The sequence below is a fragment of the Mus caroli genome, unplaced genomic scaffold, assembly GCF_978045245.1.
Source record: "Mus caroli unplaced genomic scaffold, Mus_caroli_1 scaffold_6, whole genome shotgun sequence".
Classification (NCBI taxonomy): Eukaryota; Metazoa; Chordata; class Mammalia; order Rodentia; family Muridae; genus Mus; species Mus caroli.
In genome coordinates, this window is record NW_028227261.1 from 39597473 (window position 1) to 39616964 (window position 19492).

A 19492-nucleotide genomic window follows, 5' to 3' on the forward strand; every position below is an offset into this window, starting at 1 on the left:
AGCCAAGGCTACACAGAGAAACCCTGTCTCGAAAAGAACAAAAACAAAAACAAAAACAAAAACAAAAATTACTGACTGCCAAGGGGCTGGAGATGGCTCAGCATTGAGTGAGCTTGCAGGTGTCTCTGGTTCCATTCCCAGCAACCACACGGTGACTCACAACCTGGAACTCCGATTCCAGGGGATCCAACAGCACCTCTAGTTTCAGTGAACACCAGGTTCACATGTGATGTACATACATACATATAAGTAAAATTTTAAAAAAAATCTTTCCAGGGATGGTGGCACATGTCACTGGAGAGACAGAGGGGGATCTCTGTGAGTTGAAAGGTTCCAAGTCAGCCTGATCTACATAGGAGTTCCAAAACAGTCAGAGATACCTAAAGACCTTGTCTCAAAAAACCAGAAATAAATAAATGAATACAGCGTGGGCTAGGGAAGTGGTTAGAAGCACTTGCTGCTCTTTCTGAGGAGCTAGGCTCTATCCCAGCACTCACAAAATGGCTCACAACTGTCAGTAACACCAGTTCCAGGAGATCTGAAACCCTCTTCTGACCTCTGCAGGCACCAGACTCAAAAGCGGTGCACAGACATATACACAGGCAAAACACATATAAGCTAAAGTTTATGAATAATAATTATTATTTACAAACAAAAAAGGCACTGTTCTTAAAACAATTACAGTCAGCTGGGCGTGGTGGCACATACCTTTAATCAGGACACTTAGGAGGAGACAACAGATCTCTGAGTTTGAGATCAAACTGATTCACATGGTGAGTTCCAGGACAGCCAGGGATACATAATAAGACTGTCTAGGAAATAAAAAAAAAAAAATTAAAAGCACATTTAAAAACATTACAGTCTGGTGAGAAAGACTTTCTACACCCAGCACAAAACACACACACACAACTGTGCTTTGGTTAAACACGCTCACGAGATGCTCTTAAAGCAATTCGGTAAAGCAATCTTGAGTGGGAATTGTTTTAAACCTAAAGCCTGTCCAATTTATCATTTTCTCTCCTTTGCCTAGGTGTGAGAGCCATAGCAGAATTTCTGGCAAAGTCTAAATCAGAAGAGACCCAGGAGGAAGTACAGATTCTGCTGGAAACGTTGGTTCATGGCAATCCCAAGTACCAGAACCAAGTATACAAAGGCCTGATAGCTCTGCTGCCCTGTGGGTCCCCGAAAGCCCAGCGACTGGCCCTGCAGACTCTCAAGATTGCCCAGGTGAGCTGCAGCTATGCGCTGGAGTTGTGATTCAGGAGCATGCGCGCGTGCGCAGTCTTACCTTTCCCAGCCGGCGCTTCCCACAGACCTAAGAGGTAGAGCTCAGCCTTCCACGCCGGCCTGCGCCACTTCCCACGGCCGAGGCGGGCCATGGAATTCACCTCTCCCGGCAGAGTGATTTGTCCTGTTTGTTTAAGGATCAGAAAGATATTGGCAGACTTCAAAGTGGTAGAGACACGCAATACGGATGACAAGGGAACCGTGGGAAAGATTAAAGGCATCCATTTGACAGGAGAAGCAACACTGGGCTTCTTTGGGAGGCGTGTAAGTGAAGAGGCCAGGTCTCACTGATTGGAAAGGCTTTTTTTTTTCCTTCTTCTTGGCTTCTGCCCTAGAATGTGAGAAGTCAGATTTGGGGGGGGGGGGGTTATGGTAGCATCATGCCAAGTAAGGAGGGGAGCGAGCATGGCTTTGACATGAATGGTTGAAACTCTCACAAGTGCCCCCGGAGGATGGGCTGAGGGGAGGCAGACAAAATAGCCCAAATGGTGACAGTAAGGGTGAGTACAGACAAGACCAAGGAGGGTAGACATTTCTGAGACAGATGCAGAACCAAGAATAGACATCAAAGATGCCATCTAGCTTTGGGCTTTGCCAACAGGGTGAGTTATCCGGTGCCAGTGCCGAAAGAGAATGGGTAAAGAGGAGGAACCAGGTTGCTGTGGGAGGACTTAGGTTCGGACTTGGTAAGCGACAGTGGCTCCCAGGTGGCCCTTGGTACCGCTTTGGTCCTGATGCTAAGCTCAGTTTAAAAGCCACTGCCTGGAGCTGCAGGCCACTGGGCCATGGAAAGTCAAAGGCTGACCCTCCGAAGAAAGGCCCAGGACGAAGATATCAGCTTAGGTTTCATAAACAGATTACTAACAAGTGAAGCTGAAGTAAATGAAACGCCCCAGACAGGATTCATCATGTCAGGAGGGAAGGAGAAGGGACACCTCCTAGAGCTGAGCTGAGCCAGTGGGAGGCCACGGTCAGACCTGAGGATTGATCCCTGCAGTCCCGTGCAGTGCCTCCTACAGTGGGCACTTCAGGTAGACCCTTGTTTACACGGCTCTGTCTTCTCACTAGCTGGTAGAGGTAAAGTCTCAAGAGGTAAAAGACAGGTTAACTGAAAGGTGAGATTTCAGAGAGAGATTTACCATCAGAGATGAGTACTTTTCTCCTACCTGTGTCCTCCCTCCCCAAACCGTAGTCACAGACCTCCGTCCTGCATGTCTCAACGGGTAGCCAGGAGATTTGGTTTAAGGCATCTTGAGCTAAAGATTGTCAAATCCTCCCACAGCCTGGCTGTCTATGGGGTCCTCCTTTCCCTTCCTCTAGGCCTAAAGAGTCACCACTCTTGTCCTCTTGTCTGTCTTGCCAGTCAATAGTTGGAGCGACACACCCCAGCATCGTGGACAGTGTGCTGACAGTCCTGAGCACAGTGCACCTGGAGGTCCAGTATGAAGGTAGGGAGACTTCCAGGTCACCAAAGGTGGCAGCGAGGGCAGCTCTCCAAAGTCTCCCTCCGTTCACAAAGAGCCTGTGGTTGAGTGTCCAAAATAACCTTGCCAGAGGGAGAAGGCCAGTTTACTATCAGTCAGCAAGTTCCTCAGAAAATGATGGTCATATTTCATTTGTTTGAGCAGTGGTTGGGACCGGCTAAGTCCAGAGCGCTCTCTCATACGTTTCTCAAGTCTGCACTGAAGCCCTGACTAAGCTACAGTTGTAACTCTGACAGAATGCTCAGCCAGTGTGCACAGGCCTGGGTCGGACTTCAAGCACTGGGAAAACAGAAAAGGAAGCCTAGCACGGTGGTACACACCTCTATCCTCAGCAGTTGGGGGGCTGAGACAGGAGAATCTCAAATTCCAGGCCAATCTCAGCTATGCAGTGCAACTGTCTTGTTGTAGTAAATATTTGATCTCTGCTTTTAGTCATTCAGTTTCCAGATAAAATACACAAAACCTTTATGTTTATGATAAGCTTTAAAGCACTAGAGCTGGGCAGATATTTATCCTCTAAGCTCTGAGAATCTACTTCTCAGGCTGGCAAGATAGCTCAGCAGGTAAGAACACTGACTGCTCTTCTGAAGGTCCTGAGTTCAAATCCCAGCAACCACATGGTGGCTCACAACCATTTGTAATGAGATCTGATGCCCTCTTCTGGTGCATCTGAAGACAGCTAAGTGTACTTTACATATAATAATAAATAAATCTTTGGGCCTGAGCAAACAGAACCGAGCAGGGTTGACCGGAACGAGCAGAGGTCCTAAAATTCAATTCCCAGCAACCACATGAAGACTCACAACCACATGTACAGCAACAGTGTACTCATATACATAAAATAAATAAACAAATCTTTAAAAATAAAAAAAGAATGTACTTCTCTACCAATAACCCCGAGTTATAACTTGCCATATTACATCTGAGCTGCTCTTAACTCCAATTGGCCAACCCTCATGGCCATGTTTTCGTGACTCACCTACCCCGAGGCATCTTCTCCTCCATACATGTGGTCTCCTGACACAGATACCAAGCCTGGGACCTGAAACCCCACCTACTTCTCTTCTGTCCACCTCTAGGCCAGTAGGATCTTTATTCAACCAATAGTTTTAAATTAAGGAGCAAGGTCACATAGTATCACTTGGTGCACACTCCAGGCTTCTTTTGTCCCTGAGGTAATCAGGACCAGTATTTAGCATTATGACATATACAGCAACAGACCAAACCCCACAGCACTGCCTCATAACAAAACAAACAGGAACCACCCTAGAAATGTCGTTCTCAGTAAAAAAAACAAAACAAAACAAAACAAAACAAAACAAACAAAAAGCCAACCAACAAACTAAATAATTTGGACCCTGATGGCAGCTACATTTTCATTTGCTGAGTCGTTCATTTATTGATCTTCCATTGGTCACACCATTTATTTCTCAAAATAAACCTCAGGGTACAGAGCCTGCAACCCACCCAGCTGTCAGCTGGCTTGAGGGAACGGAGGCTAGATGTGTGGTGAGGGTTTCTTTTTTTCCTTTTTTTTTTTTTTCTTTTGGTTTTTTTCGAGACAGGGTTTCTCTGTGTCGCCCTGGCTGTCCTGGAACTCACTTTGTAGACCAGGCTGGCCTCAAACTCAGAAATCCGCCTGCCTCTGCCTCCCAAGTGCTTGGATTAAAGGCGTGCGCCACCACCGCCCGGCTCCTTTCTTTTTTCTTTTGAGACTGTCTCTTAGGCAGTCTAGGCTGGTCTTGAACTCTCTGTCCTCCACCAGCTTCCCAAGAACTGGGATTACAGGCACACAGCACCACACCAGGCCAAGTGTGGTCTTGAACTCATGATTCTCTCAAGTCTACCTTCTTACCTTGGGATGGTGAGCACATGCCACTGCTGTGACCTTAGTGACTGGGTCCTAGAAACCCAACTTGGGCAACAAGAGAATGAAGAAAGATCAGACAGACAGATGGGAACACACACACACACACAGAAGAGCACTCTAAGAGAGATCACCAGCCACAGAGCTTATTTCACACATATTGATTCCAGGAGGCAAGAGTACTGTGCACAGCTGAGAAGGAGGCCATAGGACTCTCCCAGAGGAGCAGGCTGTCAACATCTGGGAGGCAAAAGCCAAGACTGATAGTTTCTGGATACACTGAATAATTTGGATATATTATTCATCATGAATGGCTTTTTCATTAATTTTCTTTTTTGTAAATATTGTTTTTAAATGATAATTATTCTGATTTCTAAGGCCTTTTTTGGCCCACTCTACTTAATTTTCATATCTGAAGAAAGTCTAGGTCTTGGGGCTAATTCAAGGGGACTGAAATATTTGGGGGTAGGACTCAGCCAGGACCGTCAACTCTGGTGACACTTGGCTTCTCCTAACTTGGTGGCTGGGTCGCAAAAAAGGGGCCTCCAAGGACACCCAGTGTGAAGCTGCGGGGCCTTCTGTGGCCAAGCCTCCTAAACAGCATACACACTATCCATCCCAACACTCAGGAGCCAGAGGCAGGCGGATCTCTGAGTTTGAGGCCAGCCTGGTCTATAGAGCAAATTCCAGGACAGGCAGGGTTACACAGAGAAACCCTGTCTCAAAAACAAACAAAAAGTAATAATTCATGAGACCACACACAGTCGCCACATCTCAATGAGAAGAAGGCCAAATAATATTGCAACCAGTCCTTAAAACCACTGCAGAGGGGGTGCTGGATCTGGGCAGTACATGAGGGTAGCACTCTATGGGCAGATAGAATAGGCTCCTCTCCCCTTTCTTGTTCAGTTGCTCAATTTAAAAAATAAAATAAGGACTAGAGAGATGGCTCAGTGGTTAAGAGCACTGACTGCTTTTCAGCTGCTCTTCCAGAGGTCCTGAGTTCAATTCCCAGCAATCACATGGTGGCTTACAAACCATCTATTAATGGGAACCAATACCCTCTCTGGTACACAGGTATACATGCAGATAGAGCATTCATAGATTAAATAAGTAAATCTTTTAAAAATGAAATAAAGTGTGTGTATGTGTGAGTCTGTGTGTGTCTGTGTATGTGTGTGTGTGCATGTGTGTGAGTCTGTGTGAGTCTATGTGTGTGAATGTGTGTGTGTGAGTGTGTGTGTGTGTGTGTGTGTGTGTGTGTGTGTGTGTGTGTGTGTGTGTAAGAAGACACTGAATCCTCTGGAGCTGGAGTTACAGGCAGTTGGGAGCCAGCCAATATGGAGGCTGGAGCTGAATTCCAGTTTTCTGCAAGAGCAACAAGAGCTCTCAACTTCTGAGCCACCCCAGAAAGCCCCTGGTTTCTCAGTATGTTAATGCAGTTTTCAGAAGGGTGCAAGGTTTGAGTGTGGGTGCCCCTGGGGGATGGGAGGGACAGCCGTGCTTCACCCAGAAGTAGAAACAATGGAGGGAGGAGGCGGGAGGGTGCCAAGAGAGGCCTATGTTCACTGACATCCCAGGCCCTTTATCACACTGCAGACTTTAGAATTTCTCTTAATGACCATCCCATTTAAGCTGAGCCAAAATCAGAACAGAAGACTTCTCCAAAGTGGTCCTGCCTGGAATTTATCTCCATTTAAAACTTCTCTGAAGTGACAAATGACACTTTCCTCTCAGGAGGGATTGCCATTCCAGGAACTGGTGGCAAGCAGGGACTTATCAGAACTAGCAATATCAAGGGACAAAAACGGCCATTCATTGTTTCCCTTCCCTAGAGTGGAGAAGCTAGCGAGGCCAAGGCCCCAAGCCTAAGGCCAGCCTCCTGAGCTAAATTGTAAGGCCCTGTCTCCAAAACCCAGAGCTGGAGGGATGGCTCCTGAGTGAAGGCACACGTACGCCTCCAAGCTTGTCAGCCTGAGCTACTGAGGATACACGTGGCAAAAAAGAACTGACTCCCAAGGATGTCCTGTGACCGCCACAGGAGCATTGTGGCATGTGCACACACGCACACACACACACACACACACACACACACATACTCACATACACACAAAATTGAAAAAAAAAATGTTTGTTTGTTTGTTTCTCTATGTAGCCCTGGCTGTTCTGAAACTCTCTCTGTAGACCAGGCTGGCCTTGAACTCAGAGATCCACCTGCCTCTACCTTTCTGTTGCTGGGATTAAAGGCGTGCGCCACCACTATCCAACAACAATGTTTTATTTCATTTTATTTTACTTTTGAGATACAGTGTCTCACTGTGTAGTCCTACTGGCCTAGAACTCACACAGACTGCCTGTCTTTGCTTCTCAAGTGCTGGGATAAAAGGCATGTGCCACACACCTAGTTAAATGTAAGAATAATCATTATTTTGTGGAGATAGGTGTTTTGCCTGCTACCTGTGGAAGCCAGAAGAAGGCATCAGATTCCCCTGATACTGGCGTTACGGATGGTTGTTAGCTGCCATGTGGGTGCTGGGAATTGTACCCAGGTCCTCTAGACCAGTGCAACCAGCACTCTTAACAGCTGAGCCATCTCTTCAGTACAATGAACGAATGAATGAATGAATGAACGAATGAATGAATGAATGAAATTAATGATTCAGTGGTGGCCTGTTCCCTAGCAAAGGAGAGAGAGAGAGAGAGAGAGAGAGGAACCAATAAAGTTGTTAGTGTCTTTTACAAATAAACTATTAATTGTTGTCTTAGGGACATAAACATTGTGATGTATCCCTTGGTAAGGAGCACACCAATTCACTGTAACTTAGGTTATCAGATGCATGCTGGCCAAAAGATTAACTTGCCGAATGACAATTCACCAAACCACTGCTTAACTGAAGCCATGTGTCCTTCAAAGGTTTGAAAATGGCTTAGCAATTCATATTGGCAGCATTAGTGGAGCCAAAAGAGTTGGCAGAAACCACATCTTCCAAATTCCGAGGCTGTCTTCCCAGCACCCCCTTTCTGACCCATGCTGGCTCTTTGTCTATGTCTCTGGCCCTGCGGACCTCACACCAGCTTCTCAAGAATGAGAAATCAAAGCCATGCAGATGGTCACCTCTTCCTGACCTTTGTCCCGGGCCACCACACAAAGCAGTGACAAACCATCCCTTATAGTGCTGCCATAAAGGGGAAGTGAGAGCTGTTTATGTGAATGTTTGCATAAACCCTCAAAAGCTGTTATCTGTCTGTATATTAGGGATTATTTCTATACTAAAAATCATATCTAAAATTAGCAGTTAGAGACAGTAAAGCTCTCACTACATAGCCCAGGCTGCCTCAAACCCCCTATCCTACTGTCCCTGCCTCCATAATGCTGGGATTACAAACATGGGCCAACACATCTGGCATGTAAGCTTTTACTGTACCATGGTGTTCATGGCTCAGAAATCTGAGAACTGCTTACCTAGTGCTAGATCCGCCCACACCAATCCCTTTTTGAGTCTTTTTTTTTTTTTTGTAACCCAGGGTGCTGGGATTATAGCTGTGCACCACCATACCCAGCTCTGACTTGGGATATTTTGTGAGGTTTCCAGACCAAGATATCAGCCGGGCTGTCTGTCATCTGGGGCCTACAATACCAACACTTGGAAGGCAAAAGTGGTAGGATCTCTGTGAGTTCAAGGCCAGCCTCATCTAGAAATCAAGTTCCAAAACAGCAAAGAGAGAAAGAAAGGGGGGGGGGGAGAAGGGAGAGAGGGGAGAGGGGGGAAAGGGGAAAGAGAGGATAGAGAGGGGGAGAGAGAGAATGGGGAGAGAGGAGAGAGGAGGAAGAGAAGGAGAAGAGATGGGAGAGGGAGCAGAGAAGAAGGGAGGGGTGGAAAAGGGAGGGGACAGGGGAGGGAAAGGGAGAGAAGGGGAGGGGAAGGGAGGAGAGGGAAGAGAGACAGGAGAAAAGAGAGAGAGAGGTCCAAGCGCCAGCAAATTTGCTCAGCAGGTAAAGATGCTTTTGCCTTCAAGTCTGAGGACCTGAATTTGGTCCAAAGGACCCATATGGAGGGGAAAGAACTGACTCTTCTGCCATCCACAGGTCCACTGTGGCGTGCATTTATCCATATACATACACAGTCACACATGCAAAACATAACCAAAGATGAAAACAGCTCTTACACCTGCATGCTGTTCTGCTCGATCCTGTCAGCAAAGTAGGTTCCATCCTTGAATTAAAACCCAACGTGCTGAAGTGGGACCATCCAGCTGGCTCAGCTGCTGAATGCATTTGCTGCCAAACCTGATGGCCTAAGTTCAACTCCCCAAAGGCACGTGAATAGAGGCGAAAACTGACTTCACAAAGTGTCCTCGGAATCCAACACACATGCTGTAACACCTGCATCCCTGCAAGCGTGTGTGTGTGTGTGTGTGTGTGTGTGTGTGTGTGTGTGTGCGCGCGCACACATGTGCGTATGCATGTGAGAGTCCAAGTGTCAAGGTGGAGCATGGCAGCAAGCACCTTTACCACCGAATCTTCTCACTTCTCCAAAACCTACTACTTTTTACAAGTGTGTCACATAAACCCGGTTATATTAGCACTGAAACTGTGACGCTTGGTTTAGCATTTAAAGAGTTTTATTGCCGGGCGTGGTGGCGCATGCCTTTAATCCCAGCACTCGGGAGGCACAGGCAGGCAGATTTCTGAGTTTGAGGCCAGCCTGGTCTACAGAGTGAGTTCCAGGACAGCCAGGACTACACAGAGAAACCCTGTCTCAAAAAACCCAAAAACAAAAACAAAAACAACAACAACAACAACAACAAAAAAGAGTTTTATTATACATTTATCCAGGGTCTAAGTAGATTAGAAACCCCAAGACAAACTTGTTTTCAGTGTCCCCACTTTCCTGACACTCAGGTAGCTGCGTCCCACCCTCACCTGGCAGCATCTTCCCCTCTAGAGCCCGTGATGTTTGACTCAGATCTTAGAGGGCGTTCGCATCCTCTGTGCACAGGCTGGTTGCCTGCTCAGAAGAGGAAGCTGGAGAGATGATTCAGTAGTTAAGAACGTTTGCTGCTCTTCCAGGGAACCCAAGCTGGGTCCCACGTGCAACACACAACTATACCTGGTGTGGGTGCATACATAAAAGGCAAAACACTCAAGCTCATAGAATAAAAATAAGTTCAAAACAAAGCCAAGAACCCTTGCTGTCTTCGTTTGGGTTTCCATCGATGTGAAGAGACACCATGACCATGGCCACTCTTAAGTGGGGAAACATTTCATTGGGGTTGGCTTACAGTTTCAGAGGTTCAGTCCATTATCATCATGGCAGGAAGCAGGGCAGAAATATGCTGGGGAAAGAGCCAAGAGTTCTACATCTTGATCCACAGGCAGCAGAAGGAGACTGTTCCACGTTGGGTGGAGTTTTAACACAGGAGACCTCAAAGCCTGCCCCCACAACACCACACCTACTCCAACAAGGCCACACCTCCTAAGAGTGCCACTCTATATGGCCCAAGCATTCAAACACACAAGTGGCGGGGGAGGGGGTATTCCTATTCAAACCACCGCACTTGCCTAGAAGAGCAGATAGCAGATAACTGAGATAGGTTCACACCTCTCATCCTAGCACTCAAGAGGTGTGGACAGGATGAACAGGATGAATGTCATAAGTTCAAAGCCAGCCTGAGCTACAAAGTAAGATGCTGTCTTTAAACAAACAAACTGGTAAGATCAGTAATTCAAGTTCATACTTAGCTACATAGTAAGCTTGAGTATAGTCTAGCTACAGGAGACTTCAGAGACAGAGACAGTGAGAGAGACAGAGAGACAGAGAACATGTCACCATAACTCCTGGGTCATCAGCACATATGTCACATCCATAGCTTATAATGTTTATACTTTATTGATTTTCTTTATTGTTTAAAAATAACAATAATAACAAGCTGGGTTTGGTCCCAGCACTCAGGAGGTAGAGACAGGGGGAGGATCTCTGTGAATTCTAGAACAGCATAGTCCATGTAGCGCGCTCCAAGACAACAAGGACTATAAAGATAGACCCTGTCCCAAATAAGTAAATAAATAAACAAATACAATAACAATACTGATAATATATTTTTTGTTTGCATTTTGGAGACAGATTTATGCTGCATTATCCAGGATAGCCTTGATCCCCAGCACTTAACCAACCCACTTATCTCAGCTTCTCTCAGCTGAGTCTGACTAGACTTTAAAGTTGTGTGTGTGTGTGTCTGTGTGTGTGTGCACTCACACACACGTGCATGGAGGTCAGATCTTCCTTAGCCACTCTCTTTACATGTTAATGTCTCTAGCTGAACTTGTAACTCACCAAAGTGATGAGCTGGGCTGGCCAGCTTGCCCCTGGGATCTCTGTCTTTAGTTCCCTAGTGCTAAGACTGCAACCCAGCCGCAGTGCTAGCCCAGTTTACCTGGGTGCTGGGGACATGGACTCCATTTCTCAAGCTTGCTTAACAAGTGCATTAATGCCGGGCAGTGGTGGTGCACGCCTTTAATCCCAGCACTTGGGAGGCAGAGATAGGTGGATTTCTGAGTTCGAGGCCAGCCTGGTCTACAGAGTGAGTTCCAGGACAGCCAGGGCTATACAGAGAAACCCTGTCTCAAAAAAGCAAAACAAAACAAAACAACAACAAAAAGTGTGTTAACTGCTGAGCCTCTCCTGCCTTATTTATTTATTTGGGAGGGGGTGTGCATGCCACAGGGATGGCAAGGTCGGGAGATAACTAGCAGAACTTTTCTCCTTCCACCATGCGTCCCTGGGATCCTACTCAGTTGATCAGGCTTGGTTTCAAGTGCCTTTGTCCACTGAACCATCTCATCGGTCCTCCTCAGCTCTTAAAAAGCAATTCTCTGAAAGTATTTTTATCTGGGCATGGTGGCATGTGTCTGTAACCGCCGACGATGGAGGCGGTAGCAGGAAGCCTGCCACAAAATGAAGGCCAGTTTGATCTAACAGTGAAGGCTCCGTGTCTAATAATTAATCCATCTATTTTTAGTGTTTCAGCATTGGTCTTTGAATACGGTGTAATTAAAAATGTACGAGTTAATCTATTTTTAGTGCTTCAACATTAGTATTTGAATAGAATGTAGTTAAAAGGGCAGCAGAACACTCAGGAATCAGAGAGCATGTGACTGGTCAAGTACAGCCTGCAAGGATATTCCGGTGGAAAAGAAAGAAAATTTATGCTAAAGCGTGCTTCCTCTGTGCAGCCAGCAGGTGGCAGTCTCGTCCAGAAGTGCACAGTAAACCGGTTTCCCAAGACTCTAGCAGCAAAGAATTCCTCTCCTGCCTCAGACGAGGGTGGGCACCTTGGAAGTGGCTGCACGTGTACACCAGCTTTAGATTTAGTCTGTTCGCTGTCAAGGCATGATCATCTTCATCTGTAAAACGATTCATAGACAGAGTAACAGAAAAAAACCTCTGTAGAATCCTACAGAGTATGAGGCTGAAGGGAGGTGCTGGTTAACTGAACTTTATGTAGAGGCATTCAGGCTTCCAGTTATGGAGGAACAGGAGGTGGCTGCTCATTACAGAAGGTTGCTGGGAAGAGGCACAAAAGGAGGATGGCCCGTTACACAAAGTCCCTAGACAAGAACCACCTGTGATGCAATCCGTCTGGGCAGGTGTCAGACCCCAACCTCTTCTGTCATGAAAAGATCTTCCCTAAGCAAAAAGGAGGTGTAGTGGCTATTCTTGGTTGTCAACTTGACTATATTTGGAATGAACTACAATCCAGAATTGGAAGGCTCACCAGTGACCCTTATCTGGAGGCTTGGAGATCCTTATCTGGATCTTGGTATGGAGATCTTGAGCCATAGTGGCTATGGATTCCAGAAGATTAAATCTCCTAGTTTAAGGAGATTTAATCTGGGCTACACCTTTCATCTGGGATTAAAGGTGTGGTGGAACACACCTTTAATCTGGGTTACACCTTCTGCTGGAGACAATATAAGGACATTGGAAGAAGGGAGTCTAGCTCTTGCTCCTTCGCCTGCTTGCCGTGTGAGACTGAGTAACTGCTAGATCCTTGAACTTCCATTCACAGCTGCGACTGAACCATTGTTGGGAATTGGGCTGCCGACTGTAAGTCATCAATAAATTCTTTTACTATATAGAGACTATCCATAAGTTCTGTGACTCTAGAGAACCCTGACTAATACAGGAGGGTGCGTCATAGAAAAGCTTGTGCGTAGCCACTGGCTGGCTAAGACAGATTTCCTTCATAATGTCAGCCCCTTTAGCAGAAGGGCAGCCTTCCAGACCTGTTCCCATCTACAAGAGGCCGTGCAGCTTCTCTGATGACCAACTCTGATGCTGGGCATGGTGGCACATGCTTTTATTCCCAGCCCTCAGGAGGCAGAGGCAGGTGGATCTCTGAGTTCAAGGCCAGCCTGGACTACATAGTTAGTTGGTTCTAGGCTATCTGGGACTATGTAGAAAGATCCTGTCTCAAAAAAAACAAACAAACAAACAAACAAAAAAAAACACAGTAGCAAAAAGCAATTCTAAAATGCCAAAGCCAAACACACACACAGACACCTGGGATGGAATATTTTATTCTCCCGCACACACGGGATATCCAACTTATTTTGTTCCTTTGTTTTGTTTCGAGACAGGATTTCTCCATGTAGCCCTGGCTGTTCTGGAACTCACTCTGTAGACCAGGCTGACTTTGATCTCAGAAATCTGCCTGCCTCTGCCTTCCAAGGCAGAGGTGCAAGGCGTGCGCCACCACCACCTTTGGATACTTGGCCACTTGTAGGCCCTTTTGCCACAGGAACATTGACCCTGGTAGAAGCTTTCCTGCTCACTGGCCCCCTAACAAGGCCACTTGCCCTCAACTTCTTCATCTGTTCAGAGGGATCAGCAGGAAAGCACGAGGCATCCTGGTGCAGACAGGGACACGAAGTAAGCAGTGGCCCTCCAGCTCCTGAGTGTTGCTCTTATAGGCACGTGCTGCCTCATTCAGCTTCAGGCTGTGGGCCTTCTGGACTTGAGAGATGACTCTTTCCTCTTGAACTAAGTGTCCATGGCATCCACCTTATATCTGCTGAGCACTGCCACCTCTATCTCCTCAGCACTGGTCCTGTAGCGAGCGCATGCTCCATCCGGGTTGGCCAAGGGGTGGGGATGAGTCCGTAAAGTGCTTGCTCAGAGAGCAAATGTCTCAGCAGAGAGGCAGGGCCCTGCTTCTCTCTCTTTGGGTATAACCAGTGACAGCTGTGAACTTTTACAAAACACAATCAGAAATGGCTGGGTGAGGAAATCTTCATTTGTCCCAGGAGCTGCAGGCATTATAGTTACATAACCAATGGAAGATGAAGCCTTCAGTGTAAAGTGGGTTTGGCAGAAGTAGATATTTATCTCCTGGAATATCTGACTATGTTGCAGAACCTGCTGCTCCCAGCCAGGAATTTATCATAAACATATCTTCTTACACTCCTTTGGAGCCTGGGCACCCACCCAGTCACTTCTCTTCACATCTCAGGCATAGACATATTTCCCAGGGTGCACTGGCATCGCTGTGGCATCCTGCTCTAACTGGCAAAGTGACGCACAGTCCAATAAAAGGAGTCAAAGCGTTCAGACCCAAACGCATCCCCATCGACCCAGCAGCAGAGTGAGTAAGAAACACTGGAGAGTCTGGGACTCTGGCCGCTGCACACAGTGGCTGCCAAGCATTCAGAGGTTCTTGTTTTGTTTACATAAAGTTTGGGAGATGCCTGAGAGGCTCCAAGTGCTCTGCAGGACCCCAGGGCTGGACCCTGGCCCTGTACCGTGTTTTCGGATCTGTGACTCCAGGTCAGAACGTTAATCAGATGGGCAGGCCAAATGCAGTCTCTTGTCCCAGCACTCGGAAGGCAGAGGCAGAAGGATCTCTGAGTCTGGTCTACATAACAAGCCCCAGTCCAGCCAGGGCTACATACCCTAGGCCCCCATCCATTACAGTAACAATAACAACCGAGCCACCTCTGAGCATCAAGAAGTGTCAGGGGCTGCACATCAGAACTGACTTTGAGGGTACCCTGGAAGATCTCTATGAAACACACAATCCAGAAACGTGGCCGGCAGGACCAAGAGGACAGTGGGTGGCTGTTAGCACTGTCGTCTTGTCTTGGTTTCCATTCGTTGGTCTGAGACAGAGTCTGACTGTGTAGTCGAGATTTGTCAGGAATTAGCTATATAGGGCTATCCTCAAACTCAACGCTCCTGCCTCTGCCTTCCTCAGCCTCCCAAGTGCTTAGAGCACAAGCTTGTTCCACTGTACCGAGCTGCATAAGAAGTGTTTCTCCTTTTTGTTTGTTTGTTTTTTGTTTTGTTTTGTTGATTCATTAAAAAAAAAGTTTAGTTAGATAGAGGGTCTTTTTTTTTTTTTTTTTTTTTTTTGGTTTTTCAAGACAGGGTTTCTCTGTGTATCTCTGGCTGTCCTGGAACTCACTCTGTAGACCAGGCTGGCCTCAAACTCAGAAATCTGCCTGCCTCTGCCTCCTAAATGCTGGGATTAAAGGCGTGCGCCAACACTGCCCGGCGATAAAGGGTCTTGATCTACCTAAAGCCTAAACCATGCTCAAATTCAAAATCCTCGTGCCCCAGCATCTGGAGTGCAGAGACTGCAGGCATCTCCCTATAGGAAGTATTCTGTGGAAGAAGCAGATGTTGTGGCCACCTTTCCTAGCTACTTCTGAAGATGTAGCTAAATGCTTGCCTAGAATGTAGGAGGCCCTGAGTTTGACTCCTAGGGACCAGGTTTTTAAAAGGTAAATGTAATCTGTTCTAACCCAGCCCTTTCTTCCTCTACAAACCTGAATCCCTTCAAGCTAAAGGCAGCAGCTCTTTTCTGTGGGCCTCAGATCCGCAGCTCTGACCTCCATGTCTTCCTTCCCTCTGACTCCTACTCTTACTGGTATTTAATCATGGGCTCCAGAATGGCAGGAAGGATGTGTAACCTCCCCCCATAAGGTCTTACCAGTACTGAGCAGCAGAAGGTACTAGGAAAGGTGACAGAGGCAGCAGGGTAAAAGGTATGGTAGGTTTGGAAGGACACAAGGCCTCCCCAGCATCTCTCTCCTCTTCCAGCCATCGAGCTGATAAAGGACCTGATCCACTACGACGTGCGCTTGCCTCTGCTCAAGGGCCTCGTGGCGCTGCTCATCCCACCAGTCAAGGAGACATCCAAACTGCAGGCCAGGATCTTCAGTGGTAGGACTCCTCCATGGGACTGCCCCCTGGACGTGGGAAAGGCTTCCTGGCTGACGGCCCCTCATTTCTTCAGACTCTTCGATTCTCCAGACCACAACCCAGCTACCAGTGTTCCTGCAGCAGGCTGCAGCTGCCAAGACTATTGGGTAGGGCTGCAGTGGGAGTGGGTGATTGCAGCAAGCTAAGCTGGACAATGCAAGCCCATGCATTTATCTGCCTCCTGCACGCGAGGATTAAAGGCGTGTCACCATCCCTGGCTCATAGATAGATAGATAGATAGATAGATAGATAGATAGATAGATAGACATGCACCACTCAGGAGGCAGAGATGAGTGGATCTCTGTAAGGTCAAAACCATCCTGGTCTACATAGAGAGTTCCAGAACAGCCAGGACTACATAGTGAGACCCAGTCTCAAAAAAAGAAAAACAGTAGTGTGGGTATGGGCTTCTCAAGGAAGAATTGTAGATTACTGATGTATGTATGTATGTGTGTGTGTGTGTGTGGTGTGTGTGTGTCAGAGAGAGACACAGAGACAGAGACAGAGAAGGTTTCTCTATAACATAAAGTCTATGTAGCCATGGTTGTTATGGAACTCTCTACATAGACCAAGCTGGCCTGGAACTCACAGAGATCTACCTGCCTCCATCTCTGCCTCTGCCTCTGCCTCTGCCTCTCTGCCCCTCTGCCCCTCTGCCCCTCTTGCCCCTCTTGCCCCTCTGCCCCTCTTGCCCCTCTGCCCCTCTTGCCCCTCTGCCCCACTGCCCCTCTGCCCCTCTTGCCCCTCTGCCCCTCTGCCCCTCTGCCCCTCTTGCCCCTCTGCCCCTCTTGCCCCTCTGCCCCTCTGCCCCCCTGCCTCTGCCCTTTCTGAATGCTGAGATTAAAGGCATGGGCTGCTAATCCTCCCTCTGCTGGAATTCTTGTTTCTCAGCTGGAGAGAGGCTTCAAACTTGGGGTTGAGGGGCTCCTTTGCCTTCCTACGTCCCCACATTTTTTCTGTCTTTTTTCCTACCTCACAAGGATCCTGGCACACAATGACTTGAACTTGGCAGTGGAGCTGCTGAACCTGCGTGTGATCCATGGCCTGATGTCGGCCATGGGTAACACTGACCACAGCAATAGCCAGAGGCTAGCCAGCCTCACACTGGAGGTATGAGGGCTGGGGTGGAGCATGTGGCAGACTGCAGGACACGGACAGTCAAGTCTGCAGATACCCACACTGTCCTGTCACCCGGCCCACCCTCTGCCGCAGTACTTTGTGCAAATGTTCCCATTGGTGGAGGAACAGGTCCGCAAGTCCATGGGGGACGAACTCTACCATCTCTTCCTTGTAAGTACTTCCATTCCCACCAGCCGCAGCAAATGCCCAGGACAGAACAGTGCCCCTGTGCACAGAATGAATCTTGTCTCCTGGCTTGGGCCCCCTGGCTTGGACCCCATCCCCACCCCTACACTGTCTTCTTGTCCCCTCCCTGCCCTAGCCAGTAAGCTGGAAGCAGGATCTCTCTGCCTAGGCAGTTCTGCTCGCGGTAACCCTTCCTCCCTAGCCCAGCTCCAGGGGCACACTGCTCTGGTGCCCAGCCCCAGCTCCAGGGGCGCACTGCTCTGGTGCCCAGCCCCAGCCCCAGGGGCGCACTGCTCTGGTGCCCAGCCCCAGCCCCAGGGGCGCACTGCTCTGGTGCCCAGCCCCAGCCCCAGGGGCGCATTGCTCTGGTGCAGCCCCAGCCCCAGGGGCGCACTGCTCTGGTGCCCAGCCTCAGCCCCAGGGGCGCACTGCTCTAGTGCCCAGCCCCAGCTCCAGGGGCGCACTGCTCTGGTGCCCAGCCCCAGGGGCGCATTGCTCTGGTGCCCAGCCCCAGCTCCAGGGCGCACTGCTCTAGTGCCCAGCCCCAGCTCCAGGGGCACACTGCTCTGGTGCCCAGCCAGGCTCCTGCTGCTTCTCTCCCCAGAATGACGCCGAGATCCTGTACACAAAAATAGACAGTATTCAGGCGGACATTTTGGCAGCCAACAAAGTCAATGCTACCACAGGTGAGCAGCGGGTAAGGGGACCCAGAGCCCTCCCTGTCAGGGCCAGCCATCAGGCTCACTCTGGCTTTTGCTGCGTGCAATGTTAGACAGCTGCGACTGCATTGACAACAGCTCCATCAGCTTCTCCCCGGGCTCCAACGATATGAATCAGAGGGGCTGCACCAACGACTTTGAGAAACTTCATTCCAAGTCCAAGGAGTGACAGAGCCCTGTGGCAAGCCAGGAAAGCTAAGGTTGTGCCTTGTGGAAGCCTGCCTGACTGCCAGGAGGGTGGCATTGAGGAAGGTGCCATCTGGCCCTGGGTGGGAAGCTGAGTATTAGAAAATGCAGGGCGGGAGGAGGATGCTGTTTCTGCAGAAGGGTCTAATAAAGAGTCGTGATGCTATCCGCCGCACTGTGTGGCGTGAGCAGAAAGGAGATCTATGAGAGCTGGGGAATAGGGTTGAGGAGTGCTCTTACTTATCCAAAGCAAGTCCCAGGGGAACGGTCACCAAGACTCTGCAAGGGCTCCAGGGCATACTGTGGCCTTAATAGAGGCCCCATCTCCTCTTAATCCTCTAAGGCAATGGTTCTCAGCCTTCCTAACATTGCGACCCTTTAATACTATGCAATGGTGACCCCAACCATAAAGTCATTTTTATTGCTCTTTCACAACTGTGATTTGTTACTGTTATGAACCATAAGTATCTGAGTTTTTCATAGTCTTAGGCAACCCCTGTGAAAGGGTTGGCAACCCCAGGGGTCATGATCCACAGGCTGAAAAACACTGCTCTAAGTCTCTCCTCCCCGCCCCTTTCTCTTCTACCTTTTGCTTTGCTTCTGTTTCCTGTTCCCTCAACCCCTTCTGTTTGCAGACATTTAGCTCTCATTGTCTCTGAAACAACTCCAGATACAAACACCTTTCCCAGTTTTCCTCGCAGTCGCTCTTCCTTCCTGTAAGTCAACACCAGAGTGTTCCTTGAAGTCTCTTCAGAATCTTCATCTCTAACCATCTGCTGACCTCCCAAGTACTTTGACTGAGCCATCCACACTCCTGTTCCTGCCACCCGCACCCCCACCCCTAGTCTCTTAGGCTGCCTTGCATGGTACCAAGGCCCAAGCCCAGATCGTTTCTACTTTTTATTTTTGAGGCAAAAATATAATAAAACTAAGTTTACGAGGCTGGCTTTGAACATTAGATCTTCTGCCGACTGGAATTACAGGCCTGTGCCACCGGACCCAGCTAACTCGGCTTCGTGTTTCAGTTTGATTTCCTTTGGGCTCTCTTGCTCTCCCCGTTGCTTTGAGTGTTTTGTTGGGGATTCTGTTCATTTTGGTTTGGCTTATGTTTGTTGCTGTTAGATTTTGCCCGATATTTCTCTTTTTTTCTCCAGCCAGGATCTCAGTGTATAGTCCTGGCCATTCTGGAACTCATATAAAATTTCTGTCTGCATCTGCCTCCTGGGTGCGGGGATTAAAGGCACACACCAGTGCACCTACGTGGGAGGTTCATTCATGTCAGCAGAGTAGGAGAGGACCTAAGCAAAGAATACCGAAGCGTTGCTTTGCTGCATTGGTTGGGTTTATTCCTTTTGAGAGGGTGGGGCTACTTTCTTGCTT

At 48.3% G+C, this 19492-nt stretch overlaps 1 protein-coding gene across 4 annotated transcripts in view; it reads left to right on the top strand.

The window, feature by feature from the left end:
• Armh1 (armadillo like helical domain containing 1) overlaps nt 1-19048 on the top strand; it is a 42046-nt gene extending 22998 nt beyond the window's left edge. For all 4 annotated transcript variants that reach the window (XM_021160636.3, XM_021160638.3, XM_021160637.3 and 1 more), the window contains 9 exons: nt 1031-1227; nt 2651-2735; nt 15741-15863; nt 15937-16009; nt 16883-17012; nt 17115-17192; nt 17812-17893; nt 17980-18126; nt 18748-19048. In XM_021160636.3, the coding sequence (XP_021016295.1) occupies nt 1031-1227; nt 2651-2735; nt 15741-15863; nt 15937-16009; nt 16883-17012; nt 17115-17192; nt 17812-17893; nt 17980-18095 (884 nt within the window). In that variant the 3' untranslated portion in view covers nt 18096-18126; nt 18748-19048. The remainder of the gene's footprint in view (nt 1-1030; nt 1228-2650; nt 2736-15740; nt 15864-15936; nt 16010-16882; nt 17013-17114; nt 17193-17811; nt 17894-17979; nt 18127-18747) is intronic.
• The last annotated feature ends 444 nt before the right edge of the window (nt 19049-19492 follow it).